We start from the raw sequence: 22,585 nt of genomic DNA, 5'->3' as shown, positions 1-22,585 counted from the left end.
GCTCCCAGGGCCTGCAGCCTCTTCCGCTTCCGCACTGCCATCCTGGAGGGGCGGGGAGAGGAGCCGGCGAGCGCGCGATTGTGACACCTGGCGGAGACGTGCGAAGAAATCGGAATTTATTCTGAGGGAGGAGAGGAGAGAAGAGAAGAGAGGGGAGGATGTTGGGCTGGGAGGTACAGGTGAGGAAGTGCGGCGACGGGGGGAGAGGGAGGAATTTCCGTGTCAGTGGGAGTTTGGGAGAAATAGAGCCCTGTTTAACAAAACGAAGCAAACCCTGCTTTCTCTTTTGTTTTCTTTCTTTTTAAGATCTCTTGCCCAGGGGTGTTCCTGCCTGACAAACAAGATGTGTACCTCGGGGTCTACCTCCTGAATCAGTACCTGGAGACACACTGCTTTCCTGCTGTGTTCCCTATTATGATTCAGCAGAGCATGAGATTTGAAAAGGTGATTTTTGACTTTCTCTTTGGGTTTTGCTGCCTGAAGATAATCTAATAGTTCTAAGAAAGAACAGAGTTCTTGTTAAATTATTTTGCAAATTTCCTGTTAATCTTCAGCACAGTGCAAAACCACAGCCGGCCATTGTTGGAGCAAAACCATTGTTGGAAGACTTCATTTTGCATTGCAGATCTGAGCCAACTTCTGTCAATCTAGAGCTAAATACCCTGATAGATGTTTCCTATTCTTGGAACTCCCATGGCATTTTCTAACTGGAGCAGAGAGAGCATTTCTGAATGCTCTCAGAGGTGTTAGAGGCTATTGCATTACTTTTATGAAAGGGATTATTAATAAACTGCAGACTTTAGGGAAAAAACATTTTTAGATCTAGAAAAATAATGAGAAACTATAACCAAAGTAGTTAACTCCTGTTACTGAAATCCTGTAACAAAACAAGAAGGTTCTTAGGTTTACTGAATTTCCTTAGGTCATACCTGGTTTATTTACAATGTTAGTTACAATGATAAAGGCTAGATTCCATTCCAGTGAATACCATAATGATATAAATAGCCAAAACATAACCAACCCTTTTTTCACTAAAGTATTTAATAGAATATTAGTTTCATTACTATGCAATCACTGACAGTCCCTTACAGTTTTTGTTTTGGAATTTGGAGTTGAAATCAGTTTTAACTTAATAAGTCTAATGATTTGCTCCAAATGATGTCACAGAAGTGGATCTTTTGGAGAGAGAGAGAGGCACCATGGTAGAGCATATCACTTTGAAAGATCTAGAAGATGGTGCCCAGAAAATGCCCTATCTGTTTTGATCTGAGGTTGGGAGAAGAAATGAAGATCGATTTTCTGAAGGGCTAGGGTTATATGTAATATTTTTATAAACCACAGACTATTAATTAACATAAAGAATGTACCAAACTGGTTGGGTAAAAGAGGAAAGAAACAAATGGCTGTTACCTTGGAACATACAGTCAGAATCTAAAGGAACCTACTTCTCCCATTTTGATGTTGGGAGTGGGGAAAAGTAGGTGGTAACAATGCAGTCTTTTTTCCCCCAAGAATTTTTCTTACTAGTTTTATCAATTTTGAATTTCCTCTGTGGAAGCCTTTTAAAATATTTTAATAAGAAGCCCAAGGATATAAAATCACAGAAGCACAAAATGGTAAATCTGTAAATGACTGTGAAGGGTTATCTAGTCCATCCACGATTTGTAAAAGAGGGGGTCTGAGTCACATTTTAGATGCTACTACTGCTCTGTTGAAAAGCTGTACATTTGAGATTACTAGTCTCACATATCATGGAACCATCTCTTAATTTTATGAAATGCAACTAAATAATTGTCTCTTGCATGAGTTGTTTGGGTTTGTATTCCAGCTTTCTTCCAGTTGATTCTGCTTCTTTGTATCTGTTCCATTCTCTAGCTGCAAATACTTGCAGCAAGTAGGGAAAACATTTTCTTTCTTGGATCTTCTGTATAATTCAGAATTGGATGTTCTACAGCATGTGGATAAACAAACAAATTACTCATAAAAAATGCATGTTTGGGCAGTTCATGTTGATCATTTGCACCCCAAGAGAAAATCCTTGATATGGGTATATTAGTTTCCTAGAGCTGTCATACAAAAGTACCATAAATGGTGTGGCCTAACCAACAGAAACTTACTGTCTCATAGTTATGGAAGCTAGAGAAGTCTGAAATCAGAGTGTTGACAGGGTCATGCATTCACTCTGTGTGTGTGTTGTTAAAAATTTGTTTTGAAGGGGAGGCCATTAGGCTGGGGTGACTCCAGTGCTTTAAGTTCCTGTGTAAGCAAACTGACACTCAGTGTAGACAGTGAAATGAAACTAGATCAGATACCACCAACTAACCTCTAAATAGAGACTTTACCAATCAGAAACTGCCAGCTGACCTCTAAATAGGGTCTTTCCACTCTAACCAATCAAATATCTTTTCTTTGTCTTATTCCCACCTCAGCCTATAAAAGCTTATTACCCATGACTACAGCAATGGAGCTCTCTGAACCTGTTGTGGTTCTGAGTGCTGCCTGGTTCATGAATCATTCTTTGCTCAAATAAACCCTATTAGATTTATTTTGCCTAAAGTTTTTCTCCCAACAGTTTCTGTGCTTCAAATTTCCTTTTATAAGGACACCAGTCACATTGGATTAGGGGCTCACCCTACTCCAGTATGACCTCATTCTAACTTAAGTAATTACATCTGCAATGTAAATTTGTATTTGCAAATTAAGGTTACATTCTGAGAAACTGGAGTTAGGACTTCAGCCTATGATTTTGGGGGGAGAGGGCGGAATACAGTTCAACCTATAACAATGGGCGAAGTGAAAGGATGCAATTATTGAAATAATTTGGGCAAAAAAGAGTTACCCACATTTACATGATAAATCCAAGTTAGTAAGACAAAAGTGAATTACAGGCCGGGCGCTGTGGCTCACGCCTGTAATCCTAGCTCTTGGGAGGCCGAGGCGGGCGGATTGCTCAAGGTCAGGAGTTCAAACCCAGCCTGAGCAAGAGCGAGACCCGTCTCTACTATAAATAGAAAGAAATTAATTGGCCAACTGATATATATATAAAAAATTAGCCGGGCATGGTGGCGCATGCCTGTAGTCCCAGCTACTCGGGAGGCTGAGGCAGAAGGATCACTCAAGCCCAGGAGTTTGAGGTTGCTATGAGCTAGGCTGACGCCACGGCACTCACTCTAGCCTGGACAACAAAGCGAGACTCTGTCTCAAAAAAAAAAAAAAAAAAAAAAAAAAGTGAATTACAAGGGACAGGCTCAATTTTTTTCTTTAAAGCAGCCCTGGCTTTGAACCCAGGAGCATATTTTAACCATGCTTAAGTTAAACACCATTTAAATCAGAACTTTAAACCCTGAAATTAAACTCTGCTGAAAACTTTTTTTTTCACAGGGTGCTAGATTTCAGGGAGAAGGGCATGATATGCCTTTTATTTAGGTCCTATTATTTAGGTCCCTCTTATCACAAGACAAACTATACAGATTTGGCAATGGCTAGACAGATATCACAGTGTTTTTCTTGTGTTTCATGGTACACTTAAAACTTACAGCTGGGCTCAGTGCTCACGCCTGTAATCCTAGCACTCTGGGAGGCCGAGGCGGGTGAATGGCTCAAGGTCAGAGTTTGAGACCAGCCTGAGCAAGAGACCCTGTCTCTACTAAAAATAGTAAGAAATTAATTGGTCAACTAAAAATATATAGAAAAAATTAGCCAGGTGTGGTGGCACCTGCCTGTAGTCCCAGCTACTTAGGAGGCTGAGGCAGGAGGATCGCTTGAGCCCAGGAGTTTGAGGTTGCTGTGAGCAAGGCTGACTCCACAGCACTCTAGCCCAGGCAACAGAGTGAGACTCTATCTCAAAAAAACCCCAAAAAACAAAACTTACAAGTCTCTCTCTCTTTCAGATTCTTTGTGGGAGTGTAGCTACTAGTACTTAGCTTTTCTTTTGTGTTACACATAGGTAGAATTTCTATTTATTTATTTATTTATTTATTTATTAGCACAACCAATTGCTTGGGAAGAGAAGTCATTCATTCAGTTAACATTTAGTGAGTGTTGTCATATAAGTACTGCACGCTAACCCATTGCACTATTGGGACTCCAACATTTAGTGAGTGTTGTGTACAGAATGTTTTTCTAGGTATTCAAGATTCTTTGAGCTTAATGCATGATATGCTGTTAGCAACACACAATGGAGCTATGTCAAGTTGATGACATTTTTGGCATGTGGCAAATTTAGCTCATTCAGATTTGGTTGCACTTGTTATTGTGTTAATTTTCATTCATTTATTTTATAATCATTTGTTGAACTTTTAACCACACACCTGTTAAAGGGGCTTCTGTTGAATTCTCAAATATTATATGACTGTATTTTGCATATGCTAATTATTTTGAAGAATCTAAAATTTCTATGAGCACTTATTAATAAGTGCTCATAGCACATTATTAATTAAGATTTATTTTCCCCATTTTTCTCTGTAGGTATTTGAAAACGCAATAGATCCTGGAGCTGTAGCGGACCTTTTAGAAAGTAGGTATTCTCAAAAACAACAACAACAACAAAACAAAAAACAAGCCAAAAACCAAAATAAAACAGAACAAAAATAAAAGGCTACTGTGTATAAATCACAGAGAAAATTCTGCTGTTTTCTAAACTGTGATACTTCCATGTTTGATCCATATTTATACTTAATGAGTCTAATAAAGATTTGAATTATGTTCTTTATTCCATTGCAAACCCTTTTCTAAATATAGATAGGATATACTGGATGGCATGATTCTGTTTGTTTATATTTATAAAAATTTAGTGGTTTTTGTATATTCACAGAGTTGTGCAACCATCACCACAATATATTAGATCATTTAATTACTTAGAATATTTTCATCACTGCATAAAGAAACACTATACCAATTAGCAGTCACTTCTCATTCCCCACCAAACCTCTCAGCCATAGGCAACCACTAATCTTTCTGTCTCGATAGATTCGCTTATTCTTGATATTTCATATGAATGAGATTAGACAATTTATGGTCCTTTGTGACTGGCTTCTTTCACTTTGCATGTTTTCAAGGTTTACCCTTATTCAGTGTTTTCACATTAATTGTGGTGCCAGGTGTTGGTTTTACATAAATGCCCTATATCAGGTTGAGGAATTTCCCTTCTATTCTCAGTTTATTGAGTTTTCATCATGAAAGAATGTTGAATTTTATCACATGCTTTTTCTGTATCAAGGTGATCATGTGGTTTTTATCCTTTATTTTATTGATATATTAGTTGGATTTTAGATATTAAACCAACCATGCATTCCTAGGGTAACTCAGTTAATTATAGAGTATAATCCTTTCTATATGTTGCTGGATTTGGTTTGCCTATATTGTGTTGAGTTTATTTATTTATTTTTGAGACAGAGACTTACTCTGCTGCCCAGGCTAGAGTGTTGTGGCACCAGCCTAGCTCACAGCAACCTAAAACTCCTGGTCTCAAGAGATCCTCCTGTCTCAGCCTCCCAAGTAGCTGGGATTACAGGTGTGCACCACCATGCCCAGCTGACTTTTTTCTGTTTTTAATAGAGATAGGGTCTCACTCTTGCTTAGGCTGGTCTTGAACTCCTAAGCTCAAGTAATGCTCCCACCTTGGCTTCCCAGAGTGCTAGGTTTACAGGCATGAGCGGCCCGGTGTTGAGATTCTTTGAGTCTACGGTCATAAGAGATATTGGTCTGTAGTCTTGTTTTCTTATGATGTCTTTGGTTTTGGTAATACTGGCCTCATAGAATGAGTTGGGAAGTGTTCTCTCCTCTTTTGTTTTTTGAAAGAGTTTGTGAATGATTAGTAATAATTCTTTAAACATTTGATAGAATTCAGATGGTAAAGCCATCTGGACTTGCCTTTGGGTTGTTTTTTGATTACTAACTTAGTCTCTACTTGTTTTAGGTCTCTTTCAATTTTCTATTTTTTCTTAAGTCAGTTTGGTAGTTTGTGTCTTTCTAGGAATTTGTCCATTTTATTTATCTAATTTGTTGACATAAAGCCATCCATAGTATTCCCTTAAAAACCTTTTTATTTCTGTAAAATCAGTGTTAATGTCCCCTCTTTCATTTGTGATTTTAGTCATGAGTCTTTAAGATTTATCAGTTTTTTTGATCTTTTAAAAGAACCAACTTTTTGGTTTCATTGATTTTTCTCTATTGTTTTTCTATTGTCTGTTGCATTAATTTCTGCTTAATCTTTATTATTCTTTCCGTTTGCTTTAGGTTTAATTTGCTCTTTTTTTTCAGTGTCTTGAGGTGAAAGGTTAGTGGATGATATGATTGTTTTTGTTTGTTTTTTTGGTTTTGGTACGATTTTTAGTCATATTCTTAAGCTTTATGAAAATTTCAACTGAGATTTTACTCAGTTGAAAGAATTAGGACCAAGATCACAGATAATAGCAGAACACAGAGAAAGCATCAGAAGCAAGTACCAGGTGAGCTGAGGCAGTGCTAGGTAGAGGACAGAATCAGGAGCAGCCTAGGCATCAGGCTGATATATGAGGTGGAATAAGGAGTTTGAAGTTTTACAAAGAGTGAGTCAGTGCCTACAGATGTCTCGTGCAGGTTAGGAAAGTCACTGAGAAGTGTTCTGGAACACAAGCGCAGGGCAATAAGGCAATGGTTCAGAAAGCAAGATAGATTATAAGGAACTAGAAAATCTATAGTAATCAGAGGTTAAAGATAAAGTGGAAGAGTCAGAAACAGTGATTTTTCCAAAAGAAAAATTCAATCATTTTAAATGATTGTATAAGAATTGGGATATTTTCATTTCAGTTCCCAAATATTAATCAATATTATTAATTAATTATATCAATATTAATCACATTGATTTATTGATATTAATTATATTGATATTAATTATATTAATATTAATATTTCAGTTCTCACCTGAGTGGTGGACTGAAGCATAAAATAATATGAGAACAGTTCTGTAGGTCACTTACTAGTGATTTGCTCTGTCCTTGATATTTAAAGCAAGTATGAAGTATGTGATGCCATTCCAGCAGGCAATTAAAATCTGTAGATATATTATCACGTATCCTAATTAACTTGTTCTGTGGAAGAATGAGATTTTTCAGTGAAGTATCCTGTGCATAAGAAGCACAGGCCTTGATAACAGACTACTTGGGTGTCAGTGTTAGCCAGTGTGACCTTGCCCACATTACTATATTTTGCTCTTTGAGATTTAGTTTTCTCATTCATAAAAATGAGGATAGCCATTATACTGGACTCCTAGGGTTGTGATGAGAATTAATTGAATATAAGGAATTTAGAGCCTGAAACAAATTAAGGGCTTAATATTACCATTAGGGTGATGGTTGGCAAATGTATTTCCCCCTCCAATTTTGAAAACCTAAAATTTCAGGCTCTCTTGGCTTTTAAGTTTCTTAGCATTTCAAGTGTTACCCTATGCATTCATATATTTTTCATAAATTTACAAAGTGAGAATTTATCTTTTATTGTCTATTTTAAAATATTTTTACTTATAATATTATTTTGTGGGAATTATCTTTATTGATTTTTTTATTATATCATTTGTTTTAAGTTATCTCTAAGATTTAAATTTTATTCTTATCCTTATAGACATTGTATATGGGCTCACTATTTTTAAGTATATTTTGAACTCAAGAAACATGTAAAAAGTTATATATTTTATGTCCAATTTGCATAGCCATATAGCATACTGTCTTAAACAAATTTCTATGTGTTCATGGATAACAATTGAATCTTAATTTTTTAAGATGAAAGTGCATTGTTATTTTAGTGCTCTGTGAATATACTTTTAAGAGACAATATTGCATCTATTTTGCCAATAGTTTTCAGGAGGTGAAATGCTATTTTTATAACTCAGTTACTCCATTCTCTCAATTGATTAATTCTAGAAATACCCGATTTGTTGTTAGCATGGCGCTTATTTTTAATTATTAATATTAATGTAAATGGGTGTTTGACAGTTTTAAACTTAGCAATTATTGAAAATTTGTGGCAATTTTTTGAAGTGTTAAATCTCATATATTTTTTTTTTAGGCTTCCTAACCAGGTTTGAATTAATACAGCTAGTCCCTCCAGGTAATGTGCCATTAAATACATTTCTAATTTAGCTCAATATAATTTTAAAAGGATTTTGGCATGACACAATGGGGACTGGTACTTAAAAGTTGTGCTTTTGAATAACATATAACTTTATATGTATATAAGTTTATATAACATACACTTTTTTTTGCCATCTATTGAATTTTGTCCACTTTCAGAAGATTAACTTTATAGGGTTTGGTAGCACTGAGCATAAATTAAATAAAGCTCTTTGTCTTTCCATTTTTAATAACTTTAAGTATCATCAAATAATTTTTCAGTCCTGGCTCAGCTTGTTTCAAGTTTTGGCCTTTGGCTATGTTCTAATTTGTGGGGTGTCTGTGTGTGTGAAACCTAAAGTGATCTTATCTATGAGATGCTAGAACAGGGTTGGTAAACTCCAGCTCACAGGCAAATGCTGCCTGTAGTCTATTTTTGTATGGCCTGTGAGCTAAGAATGGTTTCTACATTTTTTATTATGATTGGATTTTGAATTTCATACACTATAAAATTCATAATTTTTAAATGTACAATTTAGTTGTTTTTAATATGTTCTCAAGGTTGTACAACCATCACCACTATCTAATTTCAGAACATTTTCATTACCCCCAAAAGAAATCCTGTACTCATTAGCGATCAGTCCCATTCCCTTCTCAGCCTCCCGAGTAGCACCTGCCACCGCACCTGGCTTTATTACCAAAGTTTTTAATCAGTTATGCTCAATACATGTATACTTCCCATATTTTGTTGCATTATTTTGATATTTTATTGTGTAAATTTTTCCTTTTCTTAAGAGAACATAGGAGAAGGAAGGTGAGCCTGGCAGAGGCCTCCAAGAAAGCAGAGGGCCGTGGTCCTGCCTGGTACAGGTGTCACTGGAGCAGTCTGGGGCCTAGTGAAGTGGAGTGGACCCGGAGTCTGTAGTTCTCTCCTCTGCTTCTTGATTCCTTGGCAAAGGCCTCCCTGGAAACAGACAAGAAGCCCAGTCCCTGTGAATCTAGGGATAGACGCTCTTGGAGATGTCATTACTTTCTTAGGTGGATAGAACTGAGCAGCTGCCTCCTTCCTGCTTTCCAGAAATTCTCACTGAATGGTTTTCAGCTTAAAAGTGACAGGCTGAAATCAGGGCACTGAGTTTTTTTCCATAAGTTTTTTTTTTTTTTCCTTATTTGACCCAGTTTTATGTTCAAATGTATATCACTACTAACTGGCAAATTATATTTTAGTATGCTAATAAAGAAGCAGCATGACTATTTTGGTCTCATTTAATTTTTACATGAATTTTTTTAAAAAATCACCCAATACTTAAATGATATTGCTATAAAAATTTTAACTAACACAAAAGTATATAAAATAAAATGTCAAAAGCCCCATTCAACAACTCCTAACAGTAATGAATAGTTAAGTAGTATTAATAATTTGATGTGTATCTTTTTTAGACCTTCTAAAATGCATTTAGTATATCCGGCCAACCCTAAAATGCATCCACACATGTGCATGCATACACACACACACACACACACACACACCCCTTATATACAGTTGATCCTGCATATCCTTGGGGTCCACATCCGTGGATTCAACCAACTGGGGATTGAAAATGTAGTTAGGCCTATGATGGTTACAACTGTATTGAGCATGTACAGATTTCTTTTTCTTATTATTACATAAACAATACTGTGTGACAACTATTTTATATAACATTTATATTGAATTAGGTATCATAGATAATCTAGAAATGATTTAAAGTATATGGGAGGATATGCCTAGGTTATATGCAAATACTATGCCATTTTATATAAGGGACTTGAACATACGAGGATTTTGGTATCTGCAGGGAGTCCTGAAACCAACTCCCTGCAGATACTAAGGCATGACTATATATTAAATATAGTATATGTAAATATAAATATATTTAGTGTTTAGTATATATAGGAATGTGTCTGTATATATATTTTAGGGTTGGTTGAATATGCTCAATCCTGGTTTCCTGGTCACATGAAAAACATATGGCAAGAAATACTAAGTTTTAAAAATCAGGGCCGGGTGTGATAGCTCACGCCTGTAATCCTAGAACTCTAGGAGGCTGAGGCAAGAGGATTGGTTGAGCTCAGGAGTTCCAGACCAGCCTAAGCAAGAGCGAGACCCTGTCTCTACTAAAAATAGAAAGAAATTAGCCAAAATAACTAAAAATAGAAAAAATTAGCTGGGCATGGTGGCACGTGACTGCTACCCGGGAGGCTGAGGCAGGAGGATTGCTTGAGCCCAGGAGTTTGAGGTTGCTGTGAGCTAGACTGATGCTACAGCACTCTAGCCTAGGCAAGAGAAAACGAACAACAAAAAAAATCTGTCTCAAACGAAAAAAAATCAAGTTGCAGAACATGCATATTCGACATACACATACTCATATATATGTTAAATATACATATTCTACAACTTGCTTTTTAAAATTTAATATATCTTGGACTGCCATATATTTTTCATGTGACTAGAAATCCATGTCTGAGAAGAATAGCTAGCAAGAATAGCTATTTGGAAACAATGATTGGAGAATATTTGAGCTGAGTGTGTGCACACTGGCTATAATTCAAAAGTTAATCAGATGCAGAATGGGAGCCTTGTTAAACTTGCTTTCTTTTCATCTGCAGTCCTTCGATTTCAGATTGCAATTTTAGGGAAATTAAATTTAAGTTGCTCAGAATAACAATTTTGCTTAGCTTCAGGTTCAGTGCAGATCAATCCATTAATTTGTTCAACACATGTTATTGTGGCATACCTTACACATGGCCTGCACCGTCTTCCTAGTTTGATGCTGGTGGCACCAGGCACACAGCAGTGGCAGTGAGCCAAGCCCTCATGATCTGCTGGTCTGTGATACTAACTGAGTAAAAGTGATTTGCTAAAAGTGTCATGTGGACTGCATTGTGGGGCCACATGGGCCACATTTGAGTTCTCAGGGACCAATTTCTTCATGGGCTGAAATTGTTACCTTTTCATTTTACGGTAGCTATTACTATATTGTTGACATTTTTACACTTAACTTTCAAGCACACTTGTTAGAGTCAAAAGATGTTTTATGACCATTAAGTTGATAATACAAGTCAGTTAATAGTAAGAGTAATAATACCCAGCTTTGCCAATGGCTTTATTGTTGAAGAATGAAGAGATCCAATGATTTTGCCGCTAGTTCTCCAGTTTTCAAAGGTGGGAAAAAATGAATGGACACAGGGGGGCAGCGCAATCCTTTTCGACAGTGAGCTTGGTGCTTTCCTTTTATTAACCTGTTAAATAAATACCTTCACTTTGGGTAAGTCACTTATGTTCAGTCCAACTGTAGAAGCCTATTTTAGCTTGATTTTACACTTCCATAGTGATGCTGACAAGGCATCAGCAAGGAAAGAACTTATGCCTCAGATAATCTGATTTTGAATTCCTGCTTGCCATGTGGCATCAGGACAAGTGTCAAACTCTCAGAGCCTCAGTTTCCTCAGCTGTGAAGAGGGAATCAAATGAGATCCTGTATCTGGAAGCAGGTTGTCGTTTCTGATATGCGGTATACATTTTAGATATTTTTCAAGTCGATGTTGTTATTAAAAGTATGTTTCTCTAAAAGTCTCATTTGTTTCCTTTTTGGGAGAGAAGTTGTTCATCGATGGCAATGATGATGTCACTGTCTATGCCATTAGTTTATTAAGAACCCTGAGTTCTGGCTGGGCGCGGTGGCTCACGCCTGTAATCCTAGCACTCTGGGAGGCCGAGGCGGGCGGATTGCTCAAGGTCAGGAGTTCAAAACCAGCCTGAGCAAGACCCCGTCTCTACCATAAAAATAGAAAGAAATTAATTGGCCAACTAATATATATATATAAAAAATCAGCCGGGCATGGTGGCTTGTGCCTGTAGTCCCAGCTACTCGGGAGGCTGAGGCAGGAGGATCGCTTGAGCCCAGGAGTTTGAGGTTGCTGTGAGCTAGGCTGACGCCACGGCACTCACTCTAGCCTAGGCAAGAAAGCGAGACTCTGTCTCAAAAAAAAAAAAAAAAAAAAAAAAAGAACCCTGAGTTCTTTCAGATACTTTGCTTGGCCTATGAGACTTGCTCAGCCTGTGAATATATTTACTATTTATAACTCAGCTCTTGCTGTAACATTCCCCGAGTGTGCTGCCATTTTCACACTGGGTGGCAGTTGGGATCTGTAGGAGATCATCAAACCAGAGAGAATATATTGAGAAGCTTCACTGCTTTCTATTTGTTTAATTGTAAATTGGCACGTCACTTCACATTTGTTTAACCCTGTTTCAGTCTAGTGTTATTGCTATGATTCCAAAGATAAGCTATGAGCTCACTTCCAAGTTTCTCATCTCTTATTTTTATGTAAATCTTTGCTAAATATAGGAATAATAATTTAGTAGCTATCATTTTAGATGCAGTGACAATGGCTAGCCAAAACTATATGAAAGGAAAGAGGAAAAAGGAACAGCCTACTGTGTAGAGCATCATACCACACATCCAGGTGTTTGTTCCCAGTGGGAACATAATAGTATTCACAGAGACCTGAGTAGTCCTGAGGTCACTGCGGGGCTGGTGTCAAGGAGCAATCTGGATGGTGGCAGGTAATGTCAGGCACTGTGCTCGGCACTTTACACACGTTTGCCATTGGTCCTCACAGTAGTCCTAAGGGACAGGTACTGTGATGATTTTTACGTTTTCCTGAAGAGGAAACTGACTTTAAGAAGTTTACATAATTTGCCTAAGGTCACATATTTGGTAAGTGGTGGGGCGTGGATTTGAACCCAGCCCTTTCTCACCTTAGAACCTGAGTTCTTAACCTCTATACTATAGGCTTCAGGGGAAAGTTGCATTTTGTTGTTAGGTGAGGAAATTAGCACATAATTTCCCATTTTTAAGTTGCACTTCAGAGTCTCTGGATGGAGGAAGAGTCTGTCTTTGGCCACAAAGGTGGGGGCAGTTATGCCCATCACAGGGAGCACTGTAAAGGGAGCATTGATGGAAAAGGAAGCCAGGATGAGCCTAGTACATGAAGCACAAGATTAATATTAGAATCGAACCCACCTTCCCACTTGCCTCCATCCTCTTCTTTATCTCTTTACTCCCAGAAATCTACTATCATGGAAACTACTTCTTTTAATTCATGGCACTTGTAATTTTTATTATTTTTTTTTGAGACAGAATCTTGCTCTGTTGCCTGGGCTAGAGTGTTGTGGCATCAGCCTAGCTCACAGCAACCTCAAACTCCTGGGCTCAAGTGATCCTCCTGCCTCAGCCTCCTGAGTAGGTGGGACTACAGGTGTGCACCACCATGCCTGGCTAATTTTTCTATTTTTAGCAGAGATGGAGTCTCACTCTTGCTCAGGTTGGTTTGTAACTCCTGAGCTCAAGCAATCTTTCCTCATTGGCCTCCCAGAGTGCTAGGATTACAGGCATGAACCACTGCTCCTGGCCTGTAATTGTTAATTATACATTTATTTGTATAATTATTTAATACTTATAGACTGTAAGCTCCAGGAAGGCATGAATCATATCCATCTTGTTTACTAGTATATATCCAGTGTCTACAACTCTTGGCACATAGTAGGTGTAGTACTGAATACAGTATTTCTTGAATGTATAAATGAAAAAAATATTGAAAAATGAATGAAGGGTAAGAGTTGGAAGAGATTTTAGAGCGCATTTTCTCTTTTTTATAGTTGGCATTTATTCTCTTTTTTATAATTGTGGAAACTAGGTCTCAGAGAAGGTTATTAATGCTTATTGAGTGGCTAATGAAAGCAGGCACTTAAGTTATCTCACTTTAATCCTCACATTAGTTCATTCCAGAAGCATTTATCAAGGACCCACTGTGTTCTAGGCGCTGTTTCACAGATTTGGGGGCAGTGCCCAAGGTATTCACCGCTTTTCTCTGAACGTCATTGAAATTCAATTTAAAAACGTCTGTCTTTAGTGATATTTCAAGGGGGCTATGCAAGATTTTGACAGTGTGGCACCTTTTCAGGTGTGATTATCTTGGCTGGGGCCTGTACTAGCTGAACTGCTCTGACTTCACACCTTTCTAGGGAGAGCCCTGCCAGAAGTAGAATGATGAACGGAAGAGACAAAGTCACTGCTTCCATGGAACATTCTTGGAAGCAGATCATAAACAAATACATGAACAAAAATGTCAGTGATAAATATTATGTTGAAAGTAAAATAGGGCGATGTGATAGGGCGTGGAAGGGAAAGAATGCTCCTTTGGGTTGGGTTGCCACCTTTCTGGTGAGATGACATTTAAACCAAACCTGTCATTCAATAGGAGGGACCCAGCCATGTACAGATCTGGGGAGGGAACATTACAAGGAGAAAAACAATAGGGCAAAACCCTAATGTAGAGACAAACTTGGTGTGTTTGAGGGACAACAAGAAGGGCAGCAGGGATGACAGGGAACGGCCAAGGGGGAAGGTGACAGTAGATGAAGTAGGAGAGATGATCAGAGGCCTGATGATACAGAGTCTTGATGTATCTTGATGGCTAGGGTAAGGTGCTTATATTTTATTCTCATGTGACGGGAAGCCTATTGGAAGGTTTTAAGCAGGAGAAAGGCACAGTCTGATAAAATATCACAGAGTGTGGAAAATGGATTTGAGTGCAGGAGAATGGAAGCAGGGAGGTCACCTAGGAGGCCATGGAGTAGTCCAGGAGAGAGGTAGGTGGACTGGAGTGGTAGCTATGAAAATGGAGAGAAGGTGTCCCCTGTTTGGCTTTATATTTATTTTGGCAATAGTGTCAACAGGACTTGCTAATGGATGGATATAAGCAGTGACAGAAAGAGCAGAATCAAGGATGGATCCTAGAGTTTTGACTTGAGTGACTAGTGCTGGTTCCTCTGATGAGAAGGCTATGAAAGAGCTGATGTATGGGGGAAAAAAATCATGATCTCTATTTTGGAACTATTAGGGTGGAGATACCATAAGATGTTTAGGGTAAACTTTAAAGATGAACAAGATCTCAACAAGATAAGAGAAAGGAATAGCATACACGGTGGAAGTACATTGCAGAGGAGGGAAGATACATCATTAATCATTTGTGGCTGGAGTGTGTCTGGAAGGGAAGAGTGGAAAGAAATGCTATTATGGCAAAAAGTATGGGGCTGGGCGCAGTGGCTCACGCCTGTAATCCTAGCACTCTGGGAGGCCGAGGCGTGCGGATTGCTGGAGGTCAGGAGTTCAAAACCAGTCTGAGCAAGAGTGAGACCCCATCTCTACTATAAATAGAAATAAATTAATTGGCCAACTAATATATATAGAAAAACTTAGCCGGGCATGGTGGCACATGCCTGTAGTCCCAGCTACTCGGGAGGCTGAGGCAGTAGGGTTGCTTGAGCCCAGGAGTTTGAGGTTGCTGTGAGCTAGGATGACACCACGGCAGTCACTCTAGCCTGGGCAACAAGGCGAGACTCTGTCTCAAAAAAAAAAATATGGAATACCTTCTTTTTGCACTTGGATCCTCTCCTCATTAGAACCCAAACATTCCATATTAAATGGAATAAGTAGGAAGAAGAAATTAGTCCATCAATTATTTTCTACAGTTGATATACCAAAGGAATAAAAAGATAACCTCATCATAATTCTTTGCACAAGTAAAATGGCATCACCAAACACAAAACCACTTCATTGGCTACTGTTAGTTTTTTGCTGGTTCTCCATGCAGGGTCCACTTTCAGTCCAAATCGCTGTGTGGCACCTGCCCTACAGTAAAGGATAGCTCAGATGGCAGCTTCTCTGTTCTTCAGCTCTGTAGCTGTCAATCCTGTTAGACCCAAGATCTTTTGGTAATGAGTATTTTGTAGCATGCCTTTTACCACACCGAAAATAATAGTCATAGTTAACATAATCAACTTATATAAATCATTGCAAAAAATCAATATAATATTTCAACGATAATATGAAATAGTAATAAAAGGAAAGTGGCTCATAACGAAATGCGCATATCAATATGTACATGTTGAACAAAATGAAGTACTGGATTTACGTGTAACATGGTTTTGAAAATGCCAAAGAGGTCTGGGTAAAGATTCAAACAAAACAGAGTACAGTTTCCTGATTTACACAGTACTTGCATTCCTGAAAAATTCAGTATATTTTAAAATCATTCAAAAAATACTTTGTATTTATGTGTAACATAGGTTCTAGGCTCAGATAATTATAAAATGGATTTTGGTCCACAAGAATGTCTGATAAGACATTAGAAAGTCATTGGGGGTGGGGAAAATTGTTCAATGTGCAGGAGTGTCTTGAGTGCTGCAGGATACCCTGGCACTTCCGGCTTCTGCCCATGAAATGTCCCCACAAATAACCCAAATGTCTCTGGGGTTGGTGCCACCCCTGCTGAGAACCACAGCTGTAGCTGTTCCCTGGGCCATTCGCATCCATGCATCACGGAAACACTGAACCCCAGTCTAAATTGTCACCATTGTGTGCATTGTTCCTGTCCTGTCCCCAGGCCCCGGCTTAAGGATTGTCTTCAGTAAACACTTGTTGAAGGAAAGAATGGATAGATAGCTGGAAAGATAGATTTTCTTCTTTGTCCTGTCTTGTGGAGCAACCCTTTAGTCTTTTTTTTTTTTTTCTGTTATGACTTGGGAAGACACTTAAAAATTATCCATGAGATAAAAAGTAGTAGAAGTGATTTTCCTTTTGAATAACAGGTGCTGAGATCGAAATGTCTATTTGTGTGTGAGTTGTATCTCTGCCATCATCTGTCTGAACTATTATTTTGTTAAACTTAGGGGTGTAGACATATATACTTATTGTTTTTCTCTTTTCTTTCTAGCGTGGGACGAGTTGGCCTATTATGAAGAAAACACACGGGATTTTCTCTTCCCTGAGCCCAAGCTGACACCTTCCCACCCGAGGATGTGTAGGGAGGTGCTCATGAAGACGGCTATAGGTTTTCCAGTAAGTGATCTGTGTCCATCTGGGCCTCAGTTGGGAGAGACCTTGGGACATGGCCACGTGTCCCTGACAGTTTGATCTTAGCTCGCTTCGTCTTGGTTGGTGCCCTTGTTGATCTGTTTAGATGCCCAACTCAGGATAACAAATTATGCTGATTTCTACTATTGATCTGACAGGTGGAAGTCTTATTATCTAATCAGGCTAAATAATTGCCAGATTCACATCGTCTCACATAGTTACAAAATGGTTGCTTTTTTCAACCTCCTCTTATTGCACATGAACAGAAAGATTTGTTTAGTCATAGCTGTTGAGTAAATAAAGTAGCAATGGTAGTAATGTTCTCTCTCATTTATTTTGTGCTTTCCATTTTTTTACATATGATTTTCCTCCTAACAATTCTCAAGTTAGCCAAGACCAACTGGTTATGGTCTCCATTTAACAGAGGGGGAACTAACAGAGGCTCATAAATTGCTATTACTGAAGGATCTTAAGAGATACAGCAGATATTCAGTTGATAGTCTATTTGGAGGGCATTATCTGAACCCAAATTCAAAATATTCATTTTGATGTTATCTGTGATGATTTCTATCTCCATAGCAACCCTGATGATTTTCTTGACTTTTATGTTGGATGACCTCCATTTGAAGGGCCACACCTTGTTGAATGATAAGAAGCATATTTAATACTTAGCGTTTCTCTGTGTGTTAGTTCATGTGCATTACTGTAAAGAAATACCTGAGGCTGGGTCATTTATAAAGAAAAGAGGTTTATTTGGCTCACAGCTCTGCAGATTGTACAAGAAGCATGGCACCAGCATCTGCTTCTGGTCAGGGCTTCAGGGAGCTTCCAGTCAAGGTGGAAGGTGAAGGGGGAGCAGGTGCGTCACCTGGCAAAAGCAGGAGCAAGAGAGGGAGGAGGAGGTGCCAGCCTCTTTCGAACAACCAGCTCTCCTGAGTTATAAAGCGAAAACTCACTCATTATCATGGGGAGGGCACCAAACTATTCATGAGGGATCTGCCCTCATGACCCAAATACCTCTCACCAGGCTCCCCAGTTTAAAACTGGGGATCAGATTTCAACATGAGATTTGGAGGGGCATAGCACCCTTATTACCCCATGAATTGCAATTATTATTGTTTGATGAAATGTTGTCTCCATTTTGAGAGTCCTATGCAGGATATATAATATGCAGGACCTCTTTTTCTATGAGGCTTATCAAGACAGAGCTTTTAATTCTAATACTTCAAGCAGCAAACATTCATCAAAGGTTGTCTTAATCAGAATTCCTAAGGGCTATAACTTTAAGTCCTTCATTATCTTTGAGGGTTTGGTGAATATCACTGAAACCATTTTGTTTCTCCAAGATCATCTTTGTGTATCTCTTGTATCCATGGTACATGTGAGCTGCTTGCCTTTATTATTTTGAATTATTGGGATATTGCTCTTCAGAAGCTGAAAGGGAATAAAAACTGATGAGAATCAGGTGGAGGATACTCTGTCATATTAATTTTGGTTTGCCCCAATTCTCTGTTAAATAAAAGCCATCTATAAACACTGAGCTGGTACCCAGGTAAGTATCAAGACAAAGAGAAACATACTTTCTTATAGTTTCTCTAGTGTTAACTCTATTTAACTTTATAGGCATAAATAGGAAGAAGAGCCTATAGGCCTGTTTATAGTTATTTATCAACACAGATAATTATCAGAGAAAGGGATTTAAAAATGTGTGAAAATATCCCTGTATATTAAAGTATTGATTCTTATAATTAAATCAATCAAACTATATTTTTTAAGAATTTATAAAACATAGGGGCTCAATTTCTCTCAAATGTTCTATAAATCAAAATATTTAAGACCAAATCACCATAGTTTTAATCATAGCTGATGTTTATTGTGTGCTCGCTATATACCAGGCACTGTGTGAGCTCATAACAAGGATTATCTTCAGTCCTCCTTCACTTTGCGAAGTGGCTACTATTTCCCCCCCTTTTTGGATGGGGATGCTGACGTAGGGGTTTCAGAAAAGTGCTCAGTGTCACAGAGCTGGTAAGTAATCGAGCAGGAATTCTCACACTGGCCTGCGAGGCTTCAGGGTTTACACTCTTACTCACTACATGATGCTAATTTTCTCATATTTATTTCAGCCCACTATCCCATTTCTTTTCATTAATATTGTGGGAAGTGAGAATGAATTACATGTGCAGGTGAGGCAAATCTTTTATTTATTTTCTCTTCATTTGCCAATTCATTCATAATTAGATTTATTTCTTCCACTAAAATGTAACTTTTTCTTTGTATTTTCATATTTTGTTGTTTTATTTCTCTGGATACCTTAATAGTCTCTCTCTCCATGTCCCCCACCACCGTGAAGTCAAGAATTTTCTTTTTGGGGGAAATAGTATCTGTTCTCATGTTAAAACTGAATTTGTAAAGTGAGCAGAAAGAGTACTTTTTAAAAATTATTTTTAATTGAAAATTTATTGTTTTTCTTTAGTGTAATGATAGAAAAATTACACTGTTAAGTCCTTTTATTGACCTAATCATTATCACTATCCCATTGCTAAGGAGATTGGAAAAGATACAGTTTCTAAATTTCATCTCTAAGCTATATTGCTATGCTAAAAACAGCCCTGTCTAAAAAGGAAAATACATCCATCTTAATTGTCTGCAAGTCACTGAAAGGAGTGGCAGTCATATAAGGCAAATAGGAGTCTTACAGGGTGTGGTTTCCTTACTGGCAGGAGACCTCCCTCCTCCTAAGCAAAGTAGGTCAGGAATTGGAAAACCTATTAGGCAGCTGCATGTACAGTGGTTAAGTATGGATTCAGATTGTCTGGGTTCAATCCCAGTTTTGTCATTAATGGCGGTGTGACTTGGGGTAAATTCCTTAATCTCTGTGTACCTTAGTTTCCTCATCTATAAAATGGGACTGTAGTAGTACCTCCCTTATTAGATGATTATTGTGAGTGTTAAATGAGATAATATATGTATAGTGTTTACATATATATATTTGTGTATATGATATACATATGTATACTTGGTATATAGTTATTAAGTACGCAATAAATATGGGCTGTTATTATTTATTATGCTGTCATTTGAGGGTTAATGCTGTTTCCCTATGAGGCAACAAGAACACTGCACAAGTCTGTGGCTCAAGAAATGACTTGTTCTGGCTCAGGCTACTGGGCCACAGGAGACCTGGGACTTGGCGCACATGTGAGAATCTTGTGATTCTACCAGTACCCACCTGTAGCACTGTGGACCCTGGAACTCTCCCCACCCTCTTCTTCACGTGGGTCATCTTGTTAACAGGAGATGAGGCTGTGCCAGTACGTTCTTTATCAAATGTCCCCTTGGATTGTCTGGCTCTGTATAACAACTGGGTGTTTATAAGCCCAGAAATATTTTCTTGAGTTGGCAGTCCGGGCCTTGCACTCTTGTGGGCATGCTGTACATTCTAGAGGCAAAAAAAAAAAAGGAACCAAGGATGTCAGTTGTGCCTGTAAGGACTCGCTGCAGAGACAAGATGGGTGCACAGGAATGAACGCATGCACAGGAAACAGGCTGACTAGTTGGTCCCTTAGGCTTCTGGAAAGAAGATGGGCTTTGTAGTATCGCAGAGTTTCAAATCCTGGCTCTACTGACCCAACTGTGTGACGCTGGGTGAACTATCAAACCTCTCCAAGCCTGTTCCCTCCTGTGTACAATGGGGACACAGCGATCTGCTACACACGTTGTGTGAGGATTAAATGAGGGCCCGCCTGTGAAAGCCCCTAACAGCACTTGGCACATGTAGCAAGCAGGTAGCATGTGTCTCTCTGGGGCTTCAGCTGTGCAAATCCTTTCTGGATTTGCAAATCCTTGCACTTTCAGTGCAAGTTATATAAATGAAAATGAAATACCAGAGACTGAAGGAGAGCTCTATGGGTGGGATAACCTGGAGGAGGTAGGGTGAGGCCAGGCTTTGAGAGATAGCCAAGATTTGGAGGGGAAACAAGAAAGGCGAGGTACCCTTAGGATAAGAAATAACTTGGCCAAGTGCTGTTCTCTGGGGAAGAGTGGAACAGAAGGGTCATGCTCAGAGGAGATAATGGAACTTGGTCAGATCCAGTTCCTATCCTTGTTGTGCCACTTATAAGCCATGTGACCTTCCTTGGGAAAATTGCTTTATGTTTCTCTAAGCCTCAGTTTCTTAAGAAAAGAATTATATTTTTTTCATACAGTAAAATTCATGCTTTTTTGGTGTACAGTTCTATGAATTTTAACATGTTGTATAGATTTGTAAAATCACTGCCATGATCAGGAGATAGAATAGTTCCATCACCCTCCAAATCTCCCTCGTGTTACCCCTTGAGAGGCACACCCTCCCCCACACCCTAACCACTAGTCTGTCCTCTATCACCATGGTTTTGTCTTTTTTGAGAATGTCACATCAATGGAATCATACAGTATGGAACCTTTTGAGACTGGCTTCTCTCACTTAGAATGATGCCTTTGAGATCTATCCATGCAATTGTTTGTGTCCATGGTTTGTTCTTTGTTATTGCTGAATGGATTCCATTATATAGACATACCATAGTTTATCTGTTCATCCATGAAGAACTTTTGCATTGTTTCCAGGTTTTGTTCATTTCTCAGTTTTATCATCTATAAAATAGAATGATGATGATAATTGTACCTACCTCATAGGGCTATAAAAACTAAATAGAATAGGAGGTGTGCGTATATATATATATATATAAAATGTTATATATATAACACAATATTTTAGACATTACAGTACTGAGCAAAAAATAGGAGTATTGATCAATGAAAAAAATGAGTTTATTAGCTCTAATGAACATAAATATTTGATATAAAGCAAGTTTTTCAAAGCAAGTAGGTAGAGAATGAGAACCTCTATCCATCCCTCCCCCTAGGTAATCTCATTCAATTCCACGGTGCAGTGTTTATTAAACAGAGTAGTTAAGAGCATGGACACTGGAGCCGGAATCACAATTACCAGTTCTGCCATTGTCAGATGGACAAGATACTTAAACTGTGTCTTATTTGATTCATCTACAAAGTAGAGATACTATTAAGATTTACCTTATGGGGTTGTGCTAGGATTAGATGAGTTAATATATACAAAATAAGGCCTGGGTCTGGTATATAATACATATTAATATAAGTATTTAGCTATTCTTATTCTTAATTACATATATATTTTAGATAATGTGTGTGGATTTTTTTTTAAGAAAGATCTTAAACAGATCTTTAACAGATCTTGCTCTGTTGCCCAGGATGAAGGGCAGTAGCATCATCATATTAATAGCTCACTGCAACCTCAAATTCCTGAGCTCAAGTGATCCTCCTGCCTCAGCCTCCTAAGTAACTGGGACTATAAGCGTGTACCACCATCCCTGGTTAATTTTTTTCAAGATAAGGTCTCACTATGTTGCCCAGGCTGCTCTTGAACTCATGGCCTCAAGTGATCCTCTTGCCTCAGCCTCTTGAATAGAATGTGTGTGGATTATATCAACCACACAGAAGAGCAGTTAGGTTATTGCA

The 22,585-nt window shown here is 38.3% G+C and overlaps 1 protein-coding gene across 5 annotated transcripts in view; it reads left to right on the top strand.

The window, feature by feature from the left end:
• SPATA6L (spermatogenesis associated 6 like) overlaps positions 1–22,585 on the top strand; it is a 53,843-nt gene that overhangs the window by 4,240 nt on the left and 27,018 nt on the right. For 4 of the 5 annotated variants that reach the window (XM_076008668.1, XM_076008667.1, XM_076008671.1 and 1 more), the window contains exons 3-6: positions 307–444; positions 4,468–4,516; positions 8,044–8,085; positions 16,911–17,035. In XM_076008668.1, coding sequence (XP_075864783.1) covers positions 307–444; positions 4,468–4,516; positions 8,044–8,085; positions 16,911–17,035 — 354 coding nt within the window. Of the gene's footprint in view, positions 1–26; positions 180–306; positions 445–4,467; positions 4,517–8,043; positions 8,086–16,910; positions 17,036–22,585 lie in introns of those variants that run through there. The other variant, XM_076008669.1, reaches the window with a different exon arrangement.

This window comes from Microcebus murinus, chromosome 12, assembly GCF_040939455.1.
Source record: "Microcebus murinus isolate Inina chromosome 12, M.murinus_Inina_mat1.0, whole genome shotgun sequence".
In the NCBI taxonomy this organism is placed as follows: Eukaryota; Metazoa; Chordata; class Mammalia; order Primates; family Cheirogaleidae; genus Microcebus; species Microcebus murinus.
This window is presented reverse-complemented; position numbering and strand designations above follow the sequence as displayed.